The 18,620-nt window shown below is 43.9% G+C and overlaps 1 protein-coding gene across 10 annotated transcripts in view; it reads left to right on the top strand.

Annotated features, from left to right (window-relative positions):
• The window catches only part of BRD9 (bromodomain containing 9), a 174,384-nt gene that overhangs the window by 29,416 nt on the left and 126,348 nt on the right, over window positions 1-18,620 (top strand). For 9 of the 10 annotated variants that reach the window (XM_039348008.1, XM_039348012.1, XM_039348013.1 and 6 more), the window contains exon 3: window positions 1,415-1,547. In XM_039348008.1, the coding sequence (XP_039203942.1) occupies window positions 1,415-1,547 (133 nt within the window). Of the gene's footprint in view, window positions 1-1,414; window positions 1,548-18,620 lie in introns of those variants that run through there. The other variant, XM_039348017.1, reaches the window with a different exon arrangement.

The following is an 18,620-nucleotide window of genomic DNA, read 5'->3' on the forward strand; positions in this document are numbered from 1 at the left end:
GCCTTATCCACCATTCTCACCTATGGCAACTCTGAACCACTGGCCAGACATCCAGTGGTATGTTTCTTCATTAAGGGCACAACAAACGACAGATATCCCTCCTGGGATCTATCTAAGGTCCTACAGCAATTACCTTACCCCCATTTGAACCGATTCGGACCTGCGCCTTACAGTACTTGACCCTTAAGGTTGCCTTTCTGGTCACTGTTACCTTAGCTAGATGCATTTAAGAGTTGGCAGCACTATCAGTTAGAGAGGACCTGTGTATCTTCCATTCGGACAGGGTGGTCTTATGTTTGGACCCTTCCTTCATTCCCAAGATCAATTCCCTTTTTCACAGAACACAGGAGGTAGTGCTACCAGATTTTTGCCCCAAGCCCTCCCATGAATTGGAGTGCAAGTGGCATACCTTAGACATTCGCAGGGCCTTAAGACGATACATTAAATGGACAACACCCTTCCACAAATCAGAAACCCTGTTTGTCTCCTTCCACTCTCACACAAGAGGTCAAAGGGTCACAGCTTCCACAATTGGAAGATGGATTAGGTGGTGCATAGCAGAGGCATACAAGGGACAGTCGTTAGCAGTCCCCAGGCAAATCACTGCACACTCCATATGCAGCGTGCCACCTCGGCAGCCTGGGCGACGCAGGCATCAATTGAGGAGATATGCAGGGCAGTGGCATGGGTGTCACCTTCCCTTTTTATAAGACACTACAGACTAGATAAGTTCGCATCTGCGGAGGCCTTCTTCGGCAGGAGGGTCCTCCAAAGTGTAGTTTCAAGGAGTGGGACACAGACCCAGATTGACCCCCGCCCGTAGGGACAGGGAGGCTTTGGTATGTCCCATTGGTGGATTCTCCACTTGTCAAGCTGGAGAAGGGGCGTTGTCTTACCTGAACGCTTTTTCTCAGCATGACGATGGAGAATCCACTCCCACCCTTAGGGCCAGTCAGGTCCTGTGATGGGGGAAGATTGAGCCAACACAAGATTACATAGCCAACAGCTGTCGCCTCAGTCGAGACTGGGAAAAGGGGGTGTCCCAGGAGGAGAGGCAGAGCAATAATTGGCTGACTTAGTCTATAGGCAGAAGACAAGCAGAACCTATTGGTGGATTCTCCATCATCATGCTGAGAAAAGGCGTTAAGGTAAGACAATACCCCTTCTGTAAACAGCTTAGAGAGAGCTATAAAGCACTATGAAACATATATAAGTCTAAGTGATATTGCTATAAGCTACAAGGTTGAAGGAGCCATTTTCCCTTTTAAAATCTTATAGTCATTCTCAGTTATTTTTGTTCTCAGTTTAATATAATTAAAGTGCTTGCTAATCTTTATATTGCAATAATAAATGTTTTTATAAATAAGTATTTATATTTTATATGAAAATATTGACCATATTTTTTTAATATCAGGAAGAAAAGAAAAGAAAAAGAGAGAAGGAACATTGTGATACTGAGGGTGAAATGGATGACTTTGATCCAGGAAAAAAAGTGGAAGTTGATCCACCCTCTGATCGTCCAGTCCGGGCCTGTAGAACTCAACCCAGTGAGTAATTTAAATTTGGTATATCAGTAATGTCAGTCATGATATGCATTTACAACAGTCATTGCAAACCTATAATATGCATGTCAAAAGTGACATGCCATGATATTTTGGATGATACCAACATTCACCAACACTCAATGACTATTCTGAAAAGCGCACGTCCCATTCTCACCTGGTTTATAGAGACTGTGAGAATGGAGTGTATACTCACAGGGCCTCTGGACCCTCCAGAAGTTGTATGCGAGGGCTATACTCTTACATAGCATCCAGAGACCCTGAAATCATGTGAGAGGGGAACATGCTTTCATGCAGTTTGGGGATTTCAGAGGCTACAGAAGGGTATTATCCAAAACCACTTCAAGAGTGAAGGCCTTGTACAATCAGTTGCAGTCTTGGGTAGGCTAGAGCCTCAACAAAAAAAAAGAAAGAGAACACCACCAAAAGCAAACAGTGTGTGGTAGATCCTGGGACCACAAGGCAGTGGTCAGTGATGGCATTAGGGCTGAAGTAGGGGCCCATATCTTTACTTCAGGTCCAGACTTAGCATTACTGTTAGGCTTGTCCGAACTTAGATGTTTAGGAAAGAAAGACCCTTGACTCCATTCTTTGAACTGAAAGGTTCTTTTACTAAAGTCAAGTGGTTACAGTGAAAGCAAACTTGGATCTGAGTATTCCTGTGCAAAGGTTGTAATTTTCCCCTTCCTTTGGCCCTTCCCTATTGACCAGTCCATCAGCATCCAACAGTATTCCTTTTTGATTATTTGGGAATGGCTTTGAAGGTTAGCACCTTCAAGTTTCACATACTGTTCTCAGGCATCATCTTTGATCGGCTGGTTTAGTCCAGATGAATACCTCTGGTTCCTATCACTCTGGCATTTTGTGCCATGCCCTAAGATTCCCTATTCTTGCACATTTCCTTGTCCAATTCTTACTTCCACAGAGTCGTGGTGGCGCACTGGTTAGAATGTAGTACTTCTGCTGACTGCTGGCCGCCAGTAGTTCAGCAGTTCAATTCTCACCACCTCAAGGTTGACTCAGCCTTCCATCCTTCTGTGTTGGTAAAATGAGCACCCAGTTTGTTGGGGGCAATATGCTGACTCAGTAAACCGCTTAGAGAGGCTATAAAGCACTGGGAAGCAATATATAAGTCTAAGTGCTATTACAATTTCTATTCCCCAATTGCCTTCCCCCCTCCCTTGCATTTTATGCCAGGATGCCAGTGATGTGAGGTATGCTGAAGGTAGCAGGTGTGACATTCTGCCTCTTTTGAAAAAGATGTTTGTCCTGTAAGGAGACAAAAAGGAGAGAAAGATAGAGTTTAATTAGGCTTATCTGGATATTTGTGGTGGAATTTACGAAGACGTTTTGGCACTCACATGTGTTGGACATCTACCATTTTGTCTCTGAGGAAGGGAAATCCTTCCACCCAATTAGATATTAGATTATCCCTCGGCGTCTACAAGATTCCAAAATGTCTTTAACTTCAAAATGCTGTTCTCCGTCAATTAGAATGGGAGATGGTGGTGACTTCATTGCAGGGCATACGGAAGAAGTGATTGCTGGTTTCAGTAGGCTATAGTGAAAGATTGCGTGGATAGGCCTGAGGATTTTGAATTGTTATTGAATTGATGACTGTTGACAGAGAAAGTGCCAATGTATTTAAGACCCAGGGTTTTTTTAATGGCTGCCTAGACTGCAGTTATTTGGTAGAGAGATAGACTTTATTGCCTATGTTAAAATCTTTTGGTTTGGAGCATTTTTTGTTGGCATGCTTTTTATAAATTTTTCGCACTTCTTCTAGCACTTTGCAGACTACTGGCCAAATACTTGAAGCTGTATAATCCATTCTGCTTGTGATGTAGTTTATGACTTGGCCTGGAGCATGGCTACAAAGTACTGGCCCATGGCGACTTTAAAGGTAGTGAAGCCCTGCTACTATGTATTGCATTATTGTAGGCCACCTCTGCAAAGGGGAGGAGCTCAGCCAGTTTTCCTGTTGGTAGTTAATGTGATATCTTAGGTATTGTTTCATGATGCCATTTGTACATTCACATACATACATCCCATTTGTCTGGGGATGATGGAAAGAGCTAAGCCAAGCAATGCCAAGCAATTTTAGGAACTGTTGCCAAAATTGCAAAGTGAATTGAACTCCGCAATCTTAAATGATGAGATCCAGGGCTCCATGGAGTATATATACATGTTGCACAAAAAGTTTGGCTAGAGAGCAAGCTGAGGGAATGTATTTATTCGGAGAAAAGGTCTGTTATCACCCAAATTTTCTGGTAGTTCTACTATAAAATCCATAGATATTTATTTCCAGGCACTTGGGATTTTGCCATTGGTTGGAGGAGACCTGGCATTTTTCCTAGATATCTCTTTGCCACTGAGCAGATGGGGCACTAACCACATATGTTTCAATGTTCTTTTTCAGGGACGGCCATCAGAATTAGCATTTTACAAGATGTAAAATTTTCACAAAACCAAAATGTCCCTGTAAGGACCCACCCCACTTTGCATCTTAAGAAGACAGAACTCTTGGAATAGCTCTTCCAACAGGAATCCTTTATTAAGAGAAAATGGTTGCAGGCATGCTAGACAGGACTTGGGGTTCAAGCTCTCCCATTCAAGGTTTTAAGGGGTTCCCCAGTAGTCCCACCCAATCAACCCCCCTTCCAGTGATAGTTTCAAGTATCACAATTCCATCCCCTTTCTTCTTCCGTCTGGATGGAGACTTCAGATAACTACATGAAAGGCAATTACTCTTCTTTGATATGTTAAAGCTTAGAGGCCACAATAAACACACATTCAGTCCTTTGAAGTGTGCTGAAGGAAGTGAGGGCCATAAAGCCCCTTTGCTCTCCCCCTTTTCTCCCTCTTATGGCAGAATCCAGAGAAGGCAGAATTGGGAGTTTCTATGTTTGATAATTAAAGATGAAATATAATTGGATTCTGACATCCGGCCCCTCTTAACAATAAGAGAGATCCACCTGAAAGAAAACACAAGTAAAGAATTTAGTTAGGCTTGTTAGGATACTCTGTGTGAAACTTCTTCAATAGCTTCGGAGCTCTGACGTGACGTTTATGGACCCACTCATTTTGTGAGGCAGGGAGGTGTTTCCAGGCAACTAGGTACTGAGTTGTTCCATGATATCTCCTAGAGTCAAGGATCTCTTTTATTTCGAAGTGTTGTTCCCCCTCCACCATGATTGGAGGTGGTGGGGGGGGGATTTTTGGCCGTAGAGGTGACTGATGCTCTCTTTTCAGCAAGCTGCAATGAAAAATTGGGTGTATTTGCCTGAGGTTTTTGGGTAATTCTAATTCTACTGTTACTGGATTTATGATCCTTTTAATTGGAAAAGGTCCTATATATTTTGGTCCAAGTTTTTTACAGGGCTGTAGGGACTTTAGGTATTTTGTAGATAAGTACACCATTTCTCCTATAATGAATGGTGTAGGCTCAACCCTTTTTTTATCGGCTTGTGCTTTGTATGCCCGCCTAGCTTCATCTAGTGATTTTCTGACTATTGGCCAGGTGTTTTGTAGGTTTTCCATCCATTCTTTCAGTGAAGGGATCGTTGGTTCTTTTGGGGTTAACTCTGGCATAGGGTTGAAACTTTGGCCGTTGGCTATTTGAAAAGGAGTGTAGCCTGTGCTGGAGTGGACTGCATTATTGTAGGCAACTTCTGCAAAAGGAAGTAAGTCCGTCCAATCACTCTGTTGGAAATTTAAAAAACATCTCAAATATTGCTCAAGTACCGACTGGCACCGTTCCGCTTGTCCATCTCCTTGAGGGTGGTGGCTAGATGTCAATCCCTGAGTGGTCCCTAAGAGGGATAAAAATTCCTTCCAAAATGCAGACGTAAATTGCACTCCCCTATCAGAGATGATGCGTTGGGGTGCCCCGTGCAATCTGTAAATGTGCTGGATGAAAAGTTTTGCTAAGGCCTTTGCAGTGGGAATTTTTTGGCAAGGGATAAAGTGCACCTGTTTGGAAAATAGGTCCGTGACTGTCCAGATAACAGTATTCCCATTGCTTTCAGGCAATTCCACTATAAAATCCATGGCTATTTCCCTCCAGGGGGCTGAGGGACTTGCCACTGGTTGTAACAGCCCTGGCGATTTCCCTTGCAACCTCTTTGCTGATGCACAGGTTGGGCAGCTGGCAACATAACTTTCTATGTCCTTTTTTATTGATGGCCACCAAAATTGCCGTTTAATTAAGTGTAAAGTTTTTACAAATCCAAAATGCCCTGCTGATTTTGTGTCATGGCAAAGTTGCATGAAAGTTAGTCTTTGAGTTGTTGGTATATATAACTTTTCCCCTACCCAAGGCAATCCGTCTCTCATTGTGCACACATGTTTGTTTTTCTGGAACCAATCATCTGTTTCCAAACTTTTTCTGAATTCAATCCCAGTTTGGCTGTCCAGTTGTGGTTTTATTTTGGCTTGGGTTCTTGTGGTTACTGGCGCTGCCAGTTGTGATTCTGCCATTATTGGTCTAGAGTCTGTGGTTCGTGCGCTGTTATATTGGGGCATGCGAGATAGTGCATCTGCCAGGAAGTTCTTTCTTCCTGGTAAATGTTTGAGCTTAAATTGGAATTGGTGAAAATGCTGGGACCAGCGGGCTTGTTTGGGATTGAGTTTCCTGGAAGTTTTCAGGGCTTCTAAATTTTTGTGATCAGTCCATACCTGGAAGGGGATTTTGTTGCCTTCCAGGAACTGTCGCCACGTGAGTAATGCCCAACGTATCCCATAAGCCTCCTTCTCCCATACGGGCCAGCGCTGTTCTGTTTCCGTGAGTTTCTTAGATGTATATGCACAGGGTTGCAATACTGCATCATCATTTTCTTGTAATAGCACAGCCCCCACTGCCACATCACTTGCATCTGCCTGTATTATGAAGGGCTTGTCCATATCTGGGTGCCTTAGTACTGGTTCGGCAGAAAAAAGTCTCTTTAGTCTCTCAAACGCTGCTTGGCACTCCATTGTCCATGTTAGTGGCTGGCTAGGTTTTACTGAGGATGTTCCCTTCGTTTTTAGTAAGTTGGTGAGGGGCAAGGCTATCTGTGCAAATGAGGGGATGAATTGGCGGTAAAAATTTGCAAAGCCCAGGAAACTTTGTAGTTGCTTTCTTGTGCGGGGTGGTGCCCATTCTAATACTGCTCTGACCTTCTCTGGGTCCATTTCAATGCCCTGTGGGGATATGCGATAGCCTAGGTAGTCTATCCTTTCCTGGTGGAATTCGCATTTTGAGAGTTTGGCATATAGGTGAGCGGCTCGCAGCTTCTTTAAAACCGCTCTGACAAGTTTGACGTGTTCTTCTTTTGTTTCGGTAAAGATAAGAATGTCGTCCAAGTAAACAAGGACCCCCTTAAACAGGTGCTCCCTTAGAACGTCATTGATTAATTGCATAAAGACTGCAGGGCCCCCTTGTAATCCAAATGGCAAGACTTTGAATTGATAGCACCCCATGGGGCAGTTAAATGCAGTCTTCCATTCGTCCCCTTCCTTGATTCTCACGCGATAGTAAGCTTCCCTTAAGTCTAGTTTAGAAAAAATTTTCCCTTTCGATAGGTGTGACAGCATGTCTTTCATGAGGGGCAGCGGGTATAGGTTGCTTTCACTGATTGTGTTCAGGGCCCTATAATCCACGCATAAACGTAAAGAGCCATCCTTCTTCTCTCTAAAAAGGACCGGGGCAGCCACTTTAGGCTTAGCTGGTTCAATGAAACCTCTCTCCAGGTTTTTTTTTATAAATCTTTCCATTTCCTCCTTCTCCTTTGGGCTCATGGAGTATAATCTGGGTTTCGGGAGTTTTGCCCCAGGCTTGAATTCAATGGTACAGTCTGTGGGTCGGTGGGGGGGAAGCTCATTCGCCCTCTCCTCACTGAAGACTTCAGCAAGGTCCCTATATTCCTCTGGTATTTCTGTTAATCTTTTTTCCTCTCCTATGGATGCTTTTTCTATTCTTGATTCTGGTAGCCTCTCTTGGGGTTTTAAGTCCATAGGGTCCCCCTTCGGGAATTTGATTTCTGTCGTCCTCCAATTTACCCAGGGGTTCCATTTTTTCAACCATTCCATCCCTAGAATCATTGGGCATTCCATACCTGGGGTCACCACAAACGTTAAGTCCTCTTCATGGTTGCCCAGGGAGAGGTGTATTGGCAAAGTGGCTAGGGTAGCTGGCACCCCCCCTGCTATGGATCCATCTAGCTGGCCAAATGAGATTGGTTGTTCCAGTCTCCTGGATGGGATGCCCAGATTCCCCATTAGTGTTGGGCTAATGAGGCAGCGGGTGCAGCCAGAGTCTATTAAGGCTTTCACCTTCACAGCTTCGGGCATGGGGGGGATTAATATAGTCACTGTTTTGAAGATGGGTGTGATGCGTCCACTTACCAGGGGTTCGCCTTCCGAGCTGTCATCTGAGGCATCCACCGTCCCTGTGGTGTAGGCTGGAGTTCTTTCCCCTTGGTGAGCAGAGGTGGGGTTTTCTGCAATTTCCATCATTTTCATGGCTGTTTCTTTTGGCTTAGCTGAATACCCTCTGGGTTTGTTGATTGGGGATCTGTCTGGGTTGTGCTGGGGGGCCTTTGAGCGGCATTCTACAGCTCGATGCCCTTCTCTTCCGCACTTGAAACACCCCATCTGCTTCTTGGCTGTATCCGATGATTTCACCGGTTGGTGTGTCAGCTCAGGCGGGGGGCGGCTCCATTGTTTTCCTCGGCGATGCCTCTTCAATATGTCGATCTCTGCTTCCTCTGCCAAGACGTACCATTCCTCAAGTCGATGTGGGTCTCCTCGGGGCAGGCAAGCATCATATAGATCATAGTTTAGTCCGTCTTTGAAACGGCCAAGGAGGATGTCTTCTGGCCAATTCAGTTTGCTGGCAATGGCTCGGAATTCTTGTGTATACTCAGCCACTGGGCGTTTGCCCTGCCTCATCGTTGTTATTCTTTCACGGGCTTTGCGATCAGCCAGGGGGTCTTCAAATCGTCTTCTCAACGAGGACATGAAACGGTTGAAGTTACTGAGTTCTGGGGCATTGGAGTCATGCAGGTTCACCACCCAATCTGCAGCTGGTCCATCCAGGGCAGATTGCACGATCCGGATGCGGGCTTTGTCGCTGGGGATGTCCTGCCCATATTCCTCCATGTAGCTGAGGACTTGGGTTAGGAAAAACCCCAAGCGTGTTGGCTCCCCTTTGAATTTCACCTCCAACGGTGGACGTCTTGGAATGGATCGGTGCCTCCATTGTGGGTGGTAGTGTCTTCCGTCCAGATTTCCATCTGTGGTCCGGTAGGGGGTGGGAGCTCCTGGATCAGTAAATGTCCCTGGGGTTGCAGGTTCCACGTCCCCCTCGGTGTCTCTCCCTTTGTGGCTCCAGGAACTGGGGCGGGCGTAGGGCTCAGGAATCTCCTCTCCTAGGGAGCTGAGAGTTCTCTTCATCAGGTCAATAGCTCTCTCTAGGATCCAGTCTGAGTACGGCATACAGCTTCCTCCCTCTTCACTTGCGTGCAGGGATTTCTCCATCTCCTGCTTCCATTCTGGTTGCTTGGTCCCCCGTCTCAGGGTCACTTTTCTTGATTCCTTTCCCCACTCGCTTTTCTTTCCAACGCCCATCGACCAGCGAGGCTTGTGGTCCTGTGTCTCCACCACTTCTTCTTCTGAGAAATCTGGCCTCTCGGATCCCAACATCTGGCAAGGTTCCAACTGGGTCAGCGGCTCTCTTTCCAGGGAGTTTTCTCCCTCTCTTGCTTCGTTGTCTGACATGGTAAATTTTTGCAAAATCCCCCGGCAAGGGTCTACCTTCCAGGTGGATTAATTTTGCAAGTCCTGTCTAATGTAAGGACCCACCCCACTTTGCATCTTAAGAAGACAGAACTCTTGGAATAGCTCTTCCAACAGGAATCCTTTATTAAGAGAAAATGGTTGCAGGCATGCTAGACAGGACTTGGGGTTCAAGCTCTCCCATTCAAGGTTTTAAGGGGTTCCCCAGTAGTCCCACCCAATCAACCCCCCTTCCAGTGATAGTTTCAAGTATCACAATTCCATCCCCTTTCTTCTTCCGTCTGGATGGAGACTTCAGATAACTACATGAAAGGCAATTACTCTTCTTTGATATGTTAACGCTTAGAGGCCACAATAAACACACATTCAGTCCTTTGAAGTGTGCTGAAGGAAGTGAGGGCCATAAAGCCCCTTTGCTCTCCCCCTTTTCTCCCTCTTATGGCAGAATCCAGAGAAGGCAGAATTGGGAGTTTCTATGTTTGATAATTAAAGATGAAATATAATTGGATTCTGACATCCCCCCAGTTTTTGAATCCAGGATTTTTTTAAAAGACCACGGTTCATTAGCTTTCCAGGATGTATAGTTTGGTATCCACCCAAGCTAAGCCATCACTCAAGGTGCAGTCAGATTTGTGAGTTTTGAACTACTCATCTTTTTCCAATGCTGCTTTTAGCATGGCGAGTAGTTCATCTGACATTTGCCATGTGGTTTCCCCCCCTCCTGCCCTGGGGATGGCAGTAGGTGCTAGTTGTTGGGAGGAGATTACCAGTATAATGACCAGAACTTTAGAGCTGTTAAATTAGGGTGGTCTCGAAAGGCATCGGCTAAAAAATTCTTCCTGCCTGGGAAATATTATAGGATGAAGTTGAAGCTATTGAGATACTGAGCCTGACATATCTGCTTTGGGGATAGCCTTCTAGGAGTTTTTAACGCTTCTACGTTTTTATGGTCTGTCCACACCTCAAAAGAGATTTTACTTTCTTCTAACACTCCAGGCTAAGAGTGTACTATAGCGTACTACATATGCTTCTTTTTCCCAAACCACCCACCTCCACTCTGCCTCAGATTGTTTCTTGGAGGTATAAATGGATGGCTTCCGAACCATTTGGTCAGTTTTCTGAAGCAATATGACACCCACCGTCATGTAAGACAAACAGAGCGTTCAGGTCCAGGTACTTCAGAATAGGCTCAGCTGCAAACAAGCGTTTTGAGTTCTTTGAATGTCACTTGGCATTCCAATGTCCACTTTAGGAGTTGAATGGGTTTGAGTTTCCCCTCATCATTGGTCTTCATTGGTTATGAGCAATGCTATCTGGGTGAATGACAGGATGAATTGTTGGAAAAAATTTGCAAACCCCAGGAAGCTTTGGAGTTGTTTTCAGGTGCGTAGGAGTGCCCACTTTAATACAGCTCATACCTTCTCGGGGTCCATCTCCACCCCCTCATGGAAGATGCAATAGCCCAAATAGTCCATTTTACATTTGTGGAATTCATGTTTGGAGAATTTGGCATAGAGTCAGATAGCACAAAGTTTCTTTAGCACTGCTCTGACTAGTTTTACATGCTCTACCATAATCTCAATATAAATCAAAATGTTATCTAGGTAAACTAAGACCCCCTTAATAGATGTCCATGCAGGACTCCATTAATCAGCTGCATGAAGATGGCGGGGGCACTTTGCAGTCCAAAGGTGAGTGTGTGAAGTTGAAAACATCCCAGAGGGCAATTGAATATGATCTTCCATTCATCCTCCTCTTTAATCTGCTATAAGGACCTGTCTCAGCTAAACCTCCTAAGAAAGCAGAACTCTTGAAATGTGTATCATTTCAATAAGAACTTTTATTGGGGTTGCTGACTACAGGGAAGTAAGCAGGATCTGATGGTTTCCTATGCAGAACAATACATTCAAAGTAGGAATCCAAAAGCTCACCCCAACTGTCCATCCAGTCGGTTCAAACAGAGCCAATTCAAAGGTGTCAAATTGTTGTGGGAACGAACCGATAAGGCTCAAGATTGTCAGATCTCGTCGCACCATCTTCCCTCCACCTGGAGATAAGGCAGATGGCTGGAGGCACATTCCTTTCTCACCCCAAGGAAGGGATGGGATATTTCAAAGAGAAAGAAGAAAGCAAAGGAAATACACTGCAGAAAGCCGCATGCCCCCTCCTCCCCCATTAGAATGGCAGAATCCCGAAAAGGTAAAAGGGGAATAAGGAATAGGGGTTCTGACATTTGTGCTCTGTAGTAGACTTCCCGCAGGTCTAATTTTATAAAAAAATGGGCAAGCATGTCCTTCTTTAATGGCAGGGGGTAGACATTCTCAATGCAAATTGCATTTAATCTGTGGTAATCCAAGCATAAATGAAGGGCTGCCCTTCTTTTCTTGGAACAGTACTGGGGAGCCACCCGTATTTTATCCGGCTGAATAAACCCCGTGCACGTTTTTGCCTATAAAAGTCAGGAGCTCCTTGAGCTCTCTTGGGCTCATGGAGTACAATTTAGGTTTAGGTAGTTTGGCACCTGGTATTATTTCTGTGGAGCAGTCAGTGGGACAATGAGGGGGAAGTCCTCTTCACTGAAAACCTGTGCTGTCTTGCTCCCCCCCCCCACACGTACATCAAGAGTTCTACAGGTGTTTATTCAAACCCTCCAAACATCTTCAGAAAGCACCCCCATCCACAAGTCCGGATTCCAAGTCAATGGGTAACTGAATCCATTAGGCACACAACAAGTCTAGAAAGGTAGTCCATGTTTCCAATGGGTCAGGATACACCGCACTAGCATACAAGGCACGGAATTGGGCACATTGCTCCAGCAATGCTCAAGTCCTTAGGGCAGGATTAAATAGGCAACACTAATGCAGCCCTTCATGAGAGGTGAAACTGCCTTTTCACAAGTAGTCTAGCTGACTGGTATTGTGCCTGTCTCCTCTCTGCTTTATGTGTCCTTAGATCAGGAGGAAGTGTGGACTCTACCTCCTTCTTATTGCTAACAAATGGCAGCAGTTCCTGTCCTAACCTAGAGTCTACTGGTCAACTTGTGCAGCTGTGCCTCGCCTTGCCTCACACAACCTCAGCCTGTTGCTGGTCCTATTGAACCAGCTGAGGCTGCGGTGTCAGGCTAGCACTTTCTCCCGATCCTGACCAACACTCAACTCTCTGCTTTCCTCTGCTGACTCAAATTTACACTCCTCTTCTGAACTTGCATCCAGAGAGCAGTCTGGAGGCAGATCCATGATAAAATCTGTAAATCCCAGTACTCTTGGAGAATACAGGGTTCTGCCTTAGATTGTTCTCGCACCACAGCAACAGCCTCCCCTTTCACTTTTCCACCCAGCAGTTTGGACGAATGTTGTGGGGGCTCCCCCTGCCACTGAGTCATCCAGTTGACAAAATGCCACTGGTATCTTCAGTTCTCTGAGTTGCACCCCCAATTTTACTATTAATCCAGGGCTGACCGGGCACCTCATATAGCCTGAGCCCAATAAGGCAATCAGATTTTCCCAACATCCCAAGGAATACAGCTCCAGATCTATTGGAATTGTTATGTGTATCACTGGGTGACTTACCAGTGGGTTGTCATTGCTGTCACTTCCCATAGGACTCCTGGGTTGTGAGGTTGGAATTCCCTTGCCTTTGCTGGGCAATGGACTGAATTCAACTATCCCACTCCTTTAACATTCTTTCTCGGGGTTCTGCAGGAGGCTTTCCCACCTTCTTGATGGGACTGGGGATTGGCTTTTGTGTCAGACAGATCAGCAGTCGACAGCTCAGTGTTTCTCCTTCCCACATTTGAAGTATCCAATGGAGCAGCGCTATGGGTTTTATCTCGTCCTCTTTACTTTGGAGTCTCCCTCCTCTCCACAGGGAAGGATCAACCTTGGTTTGGGTGGTTATGGGATCTGGCTAAGTAGATTTCAACCTTGTCAGCCAGGATGTACTACCTATGGAGGGTGCGTAGTGTGCCTCTGGAGATACAAGTATTGTAATGTCATTATTCAGCCTGTCATGGAAGGACTATCAGCATGTCCTGTGGCCATGGGTCATCTTCTTTGGGTTATGGTTTTAATCCTTGTCCTGGCTTTTCCATCGAGGAGGGAGTCCTCAAACCTTTTCCAGAAGGCCCCCATAAATTGGTTAAAGTTGCGTAGCTCTGGGGCATCATCATTGTGGAGAGTCACCATCCACTTTCCTGCTCTCCTTCCAGATCATGCTCTGTACCTTGGCCCCTTTGGATGGTAGATCGGCCCCTACTCCTGCATTTTGGTCCACACTTGGGTCAGGAAGAATGCCAGTTGTTTTGGATTATTGTTGAATTTCACACCCAAAGCCGAGGGTCTGTACTTCCTTCTCCATAGTGGGATGGACCACACTGGCAGTGGTGGTTGAGCTAGTGGTGCTGGTTGTCCTGGTTGTCATGTTGGTGTTGGCTGTGGTGCTGATGTTGGCAGAAGCAGAGTAAGTGCTACCCCAGCAGCAGGTACAACAGTGCCATCATGCACTTGGTCTGGCACCAGCTGGGTGGGCAGCAGTGCCAATCCATCCAGGGTTTCACGGACTCGGTAGCTCCCAGAGGCATCTCCTAGGAAATTAATGGCCTGTTTGAAGAGGATATTGTTGCGGTCCACTTCACATCTCACTGCCCTGCACTCATCTTCGACATGTGTGGATCTTCAGTGACTTCCTCAACTTCCCTGGGTGAAAGTTATTCCCAAGGGCTTTTCCTCACAATCGTCCTTTCTGCCGACCCCCAATGAGCAAGGGACTTTGGCTGATTGTCAGAGCATTGTGCCTCCTCTTTTCAGTCAGAGTAGTCTCCGCTGCTCTGGGATCTTGAAGCAGGGTCTTCTCATGCCTCCATCTCCTGTTTGTTTTCGTGTATAGACATCTCGTGCATAGTCCCCACAGTAGAAGTGGTTCTCTGGATTGACCGCTATTGCAAATCCAGCTTAATGTGAAGCTTATTCCGGCTTAGACATTTAGGAAAGAAAGACTCTCAACTCCATTCTTTGAAATGAAAGGTTCTTTTACTAAAGTTAAGCTGTTACAGCAAAAGTATAGTTGAATGTTAGCATTCCCATGCAAAGGTTGCAGTTTTCCCCTTCCTCCAGCCTCCCCCCCCCCTTGACCAGTCCATCAGTGTCCCATAGGTTTTTTTAAAAAAATGTTTTGGGAACATTTTTGAAAGTTGGCACCTCTCTGGTGCAGTTTCACATACCATTTTTAGGCTTTGTCTTTGATCAGCAGATTTAGTCTAGTTCGACATCTGATTCCTGTCATCCTGACATCTTTCTTCTTATCCTTACATATTCCCATGCCCAATTCTTATTTTCCCAGTTGTCTCTCCCCTTCCTTGCATTTTATGACAGGATGCCAGCGGAGCAAGGTATGCTGATGATGGCAGGCCTAACAGCTACTGCTGATTGCTATTGTTCATGATGGCCTGGAGATAAAGAATTGTTTATCTTTTTTTTTTTTTGCAGGGGGTGACATGCAAGCAGAGTCAAATTAGGCATTTTCTGAATTTTTGACATACCAAGCCCAAAAGGTCAATATCATTGGATTACAATGAGATCAATAACACTGTTTCCAAAATGCTGTGTCAAAATGTATACAGATAGTCTTTGACTTATGACCATTAGTTCAGCAACCATTTGAAGAATGGCAGTACTAAATGAAGGGACTTATGACCTATGGCCAAACGTACGACCATTGCAGTTCCCCATGGTCATATGATCAAAATTATGGCACTTGGCAGTCCAACTGCACTTATGACTACAAGGACACTGCAGTATCTCTCTCCCACCTCTTCCCCCATCTCTGCTGTTTAAGCTACTATGCAGCCTCCCTTTGGTGGCAGCAAGCAGCCCCAGAACTACAGTGTGCCAAAAAGTTATCTCAGCTGCACCTGTCAGTTGGAATGCCAAGGAGTTGCAAAGAAAGGATCCAGTGGAACTGAGCAAAACTGAGGTTTGACTTTGCCACTCCACTCTTCCTGCCCCTCCTTGCCTTTGCAAACCTCAATCACCAGTTGAATTTTTCAATATAAAAGCAGCAATACCCTTTCCCCATACACACACCTTATTTTTAGGCTATGTCTGCAGACAATGACTTCCCTCCTTAAAAAACATCTGCCACTAAAGGAAAACTCATGGGAATGAGGCAAACTGAATGAAAGCTTTCTGCCCCCTCCCTTTCCAGTTTGGAAGAGAGATCTTGACTGAAGATGGATCGTGTTAGGGAATTTTAATTTCTCTATTGGTGAAAAAATAAATCAGAAGCTTTCACAGTTGACTGCATTTAGCTGATTCAAAATAACTTCTTTATATTTATATCAAAATATTTACAAATACCATACATTCTTCTTTACGGCAACATAGCTCAATGAATACTTCTTACAGAGAGATACAGAGACAAACCTGAGATTGAAAATTCAGCTCCTAATTCAGTACCCTTTTGCACAGACTTTCTTCACATTGGCTGACTGAGTTACCACATGACTCTTCCTGCTCATGAATATTTCAATACTCCTCCCTTCATGAAAAGAAGAGACATCAGACCTATTGACTTAATACATTCTCATAGTGTATATCACTCAATGGTTTAGTCATCATATCTGCCAAATTATCCTCAGAAGAACAATGATGTAAACTAATCAATTTTCCTTTTACAGCTTCCCTGACATTACAATACTTAATGTCTACATGTTTACTTCTGTTCTTCACCCTGTCACCAGTTGCCATTTTTATACAGGCAGCATTGTTTTCAAATACCTTTACAGATTCTTTTACATTAATATTTAAATCTTGCAACAACTGTATATAACTATGTTACTTCAGAACACAATTCAGATAAAGCAATAAACTCTGCTTCCATTGTTGAAATAGCAACAGTTGTTTGTTTTCTGGATTTCTATCCAATCAGAGTCCCTCCAAACATTATTATAATCCCAGAATTTGATTTCCTTGTGTTTATGTTATTTGCATAGTCACTGTTGACATGAACACTTTAATTTCAATTCCTCAGTAATTTGTATTTGAAGACCCAAATTTATAGTTCCCTTTAAATATCTGAGAACCTTTTTTACACCCATCCAATGTAACTTTGTAGGTGCAGCAGTAAAACGACTCAAAATGCTTACTGCGCAAGCTATGTCTGGTCTGGACCACTGTGACAGATATAACAAACTCCCCATTGCCGAGTGATATATCTCTTGATCACAGGTTTCACCTTTATCTGCATTTAAACTATTATAAAAATCCGTACTCATGGGTGTGGGAGTGGTATTGCTATCTTTCATATTATATTTCTCCAATAACTGCTCAATTTTTCTCCTTTGACTGAGAATATAACCACCTTTTTCATTTTTCTGTATCTCTACACTGAGATAATTTTTTATTTTTCCCAAATTCTTTAATTCAAATTTCTTTCCTAATTTATCAGCAAATTCCTTGACTTGTGATGCATCCTTTGCGATGAAGCAAAGATCATCCACAAATGATAACAGTAGACAATTCCCTCCTTGTAACTGTCCAGTATATATACAATTATCAGCTTTGCAACTTTTAAATCCAAGACCCTTTAAAGCAGTATCTAAACAGATATTCCAGTTTCTGGCTGACTGCTTCAGCCCATAAATAGCCTTGTTTAATTTATACACCATGTTAGGTTTTGCAATTTCATATCCTGATGCTTGGATCATATATATTTCTTCCTCTAACTCAGCATTGAGGAATGCAGTTGTGATATCAAAGTGCCAGATTTTATGCTTATATGCCGCTGCCAACGCCAGTGCTAATCTTATACTCTCACTTTTCATAGTTGGCACAAATACTTCATCATAGTGCACATTCTTTAATTGTGAAAAACCTTGTGCCACTAACCTGGCCTTATACTGTACATCATTATTTGGCAATATCTTTTTCTTATATACCCACTTACAACCCACAGCTTTGGTTCCCTGTGGCAAAGTCACTGATTTAAATACTTCATGGTCTCCCATGGATTTCATCTCTTTATCCATGGCCTCCTTCCATCTTTCTCCCAAATTCTTTAATTACCAAATTACTTTTGGTAATGCCAACACCTCTTTATAACTTCTTGGCTCATACCACACATCGCAAACCTTTACCTTGCTGGCAGAATACCTGTCAGATGGAATTCCTTTATTACATCGCTCTGACCTACGTGGTATTAACTGCTTCTGTGTCTCAAGTCTTTTTGGCTTCATGTCTTGTTCAGCCTCTCCTCCCTGAACATTGACATCTTCAGTAATCATTTTTTTATCATTAGATGAGTTATTGTTGTTAAATAGATCACCATCATTAAGTGAGACATACCCAGAATTTGCATTAATTCTGTCCCAGTTTTGTTCTGCAAAATTAGCAGACCTTGAAATTACAATTATTTTACTTCCATCGCTAAAGCGATATCCTTTTGACTCTGGCTCATAGCCCACAAACCTGAGCTTTCTTGCCTTTTGCTGTCCCTTTCTTCTGATTGCTTTCGGAATATGTACCCATGCAGTACTTCCAAAAATTCTCAAATGTGCCAGTGATGGCTTTCTCCCATATAGAATGGCATATGGAGTATTATTAATGGAGGAATTCCACACCCTGTTAACTATATAATTGGCAGTCAATACAGCTTCTTCCCAATATGACCTGCTCATACCAGAATCCTCTAATAATTAATCTTTCATTGTCTGCAAAATACCATTCCTTCTTTCAGCTACACCATTCTCTAATGCTGTGTAAGGATTTGTACATCTGTGTCTCATCCCCAACTGCCCCAACTATTGTTGGAATTTAGTTGACATAAATTCAGTACCTCTGTCAGTTTGCAACTGACACCCTTGTTGTCTGTATCTTCTCTCTACAAAACTTACCCACTGTTTGAATTGTTGTAGCACCGCTGTCTTTCCTCTAAACAAGTAGCAAAATGAATACCTGCTATAATCATCAACAATTACCAGTGCATATTTTGCTCCTCCCAAACTGGCTTGCATAGGCCCCACCAGATCTGCATGGACCAGCTCTAGAACTCTTTTTGTTTTTCTTGTGCTATATTTACTAACTGGAAATGCCTTTGACTTCGATGCTTTGCATACTGCACAGTCTAAATATGTTTTGCATCCCTTCAAATTTAGCCCTTCTGCAAACTCTTGCATTTGCTGCAAAACTTTAAAGCTTGCATGGCCAAGTCTTCTATGCAGAAGATGAACACTTGAATCATGCTCTGCAACATTCTTAAATATATGGGAACATTGAACCTTTTGTCCCT

This window comes from Crotalus tigris, unplaced genomic scaffold (genome assembly GCF_016545835.1).
Source record: "Crotalus tigris isolate CLP2741 ecotype Arizona unplaced genomic scaffold, ASM1654583v1 scf7180000018106.563195, whole genome shotgun sequence".
In the NCBI taxonomy this organism is placed as follows: Eukaryota; Metazoa; Chordata; class Lepidosauria; order Squamata; family Viperidae; genus Crotalus; species Crotalus tigris.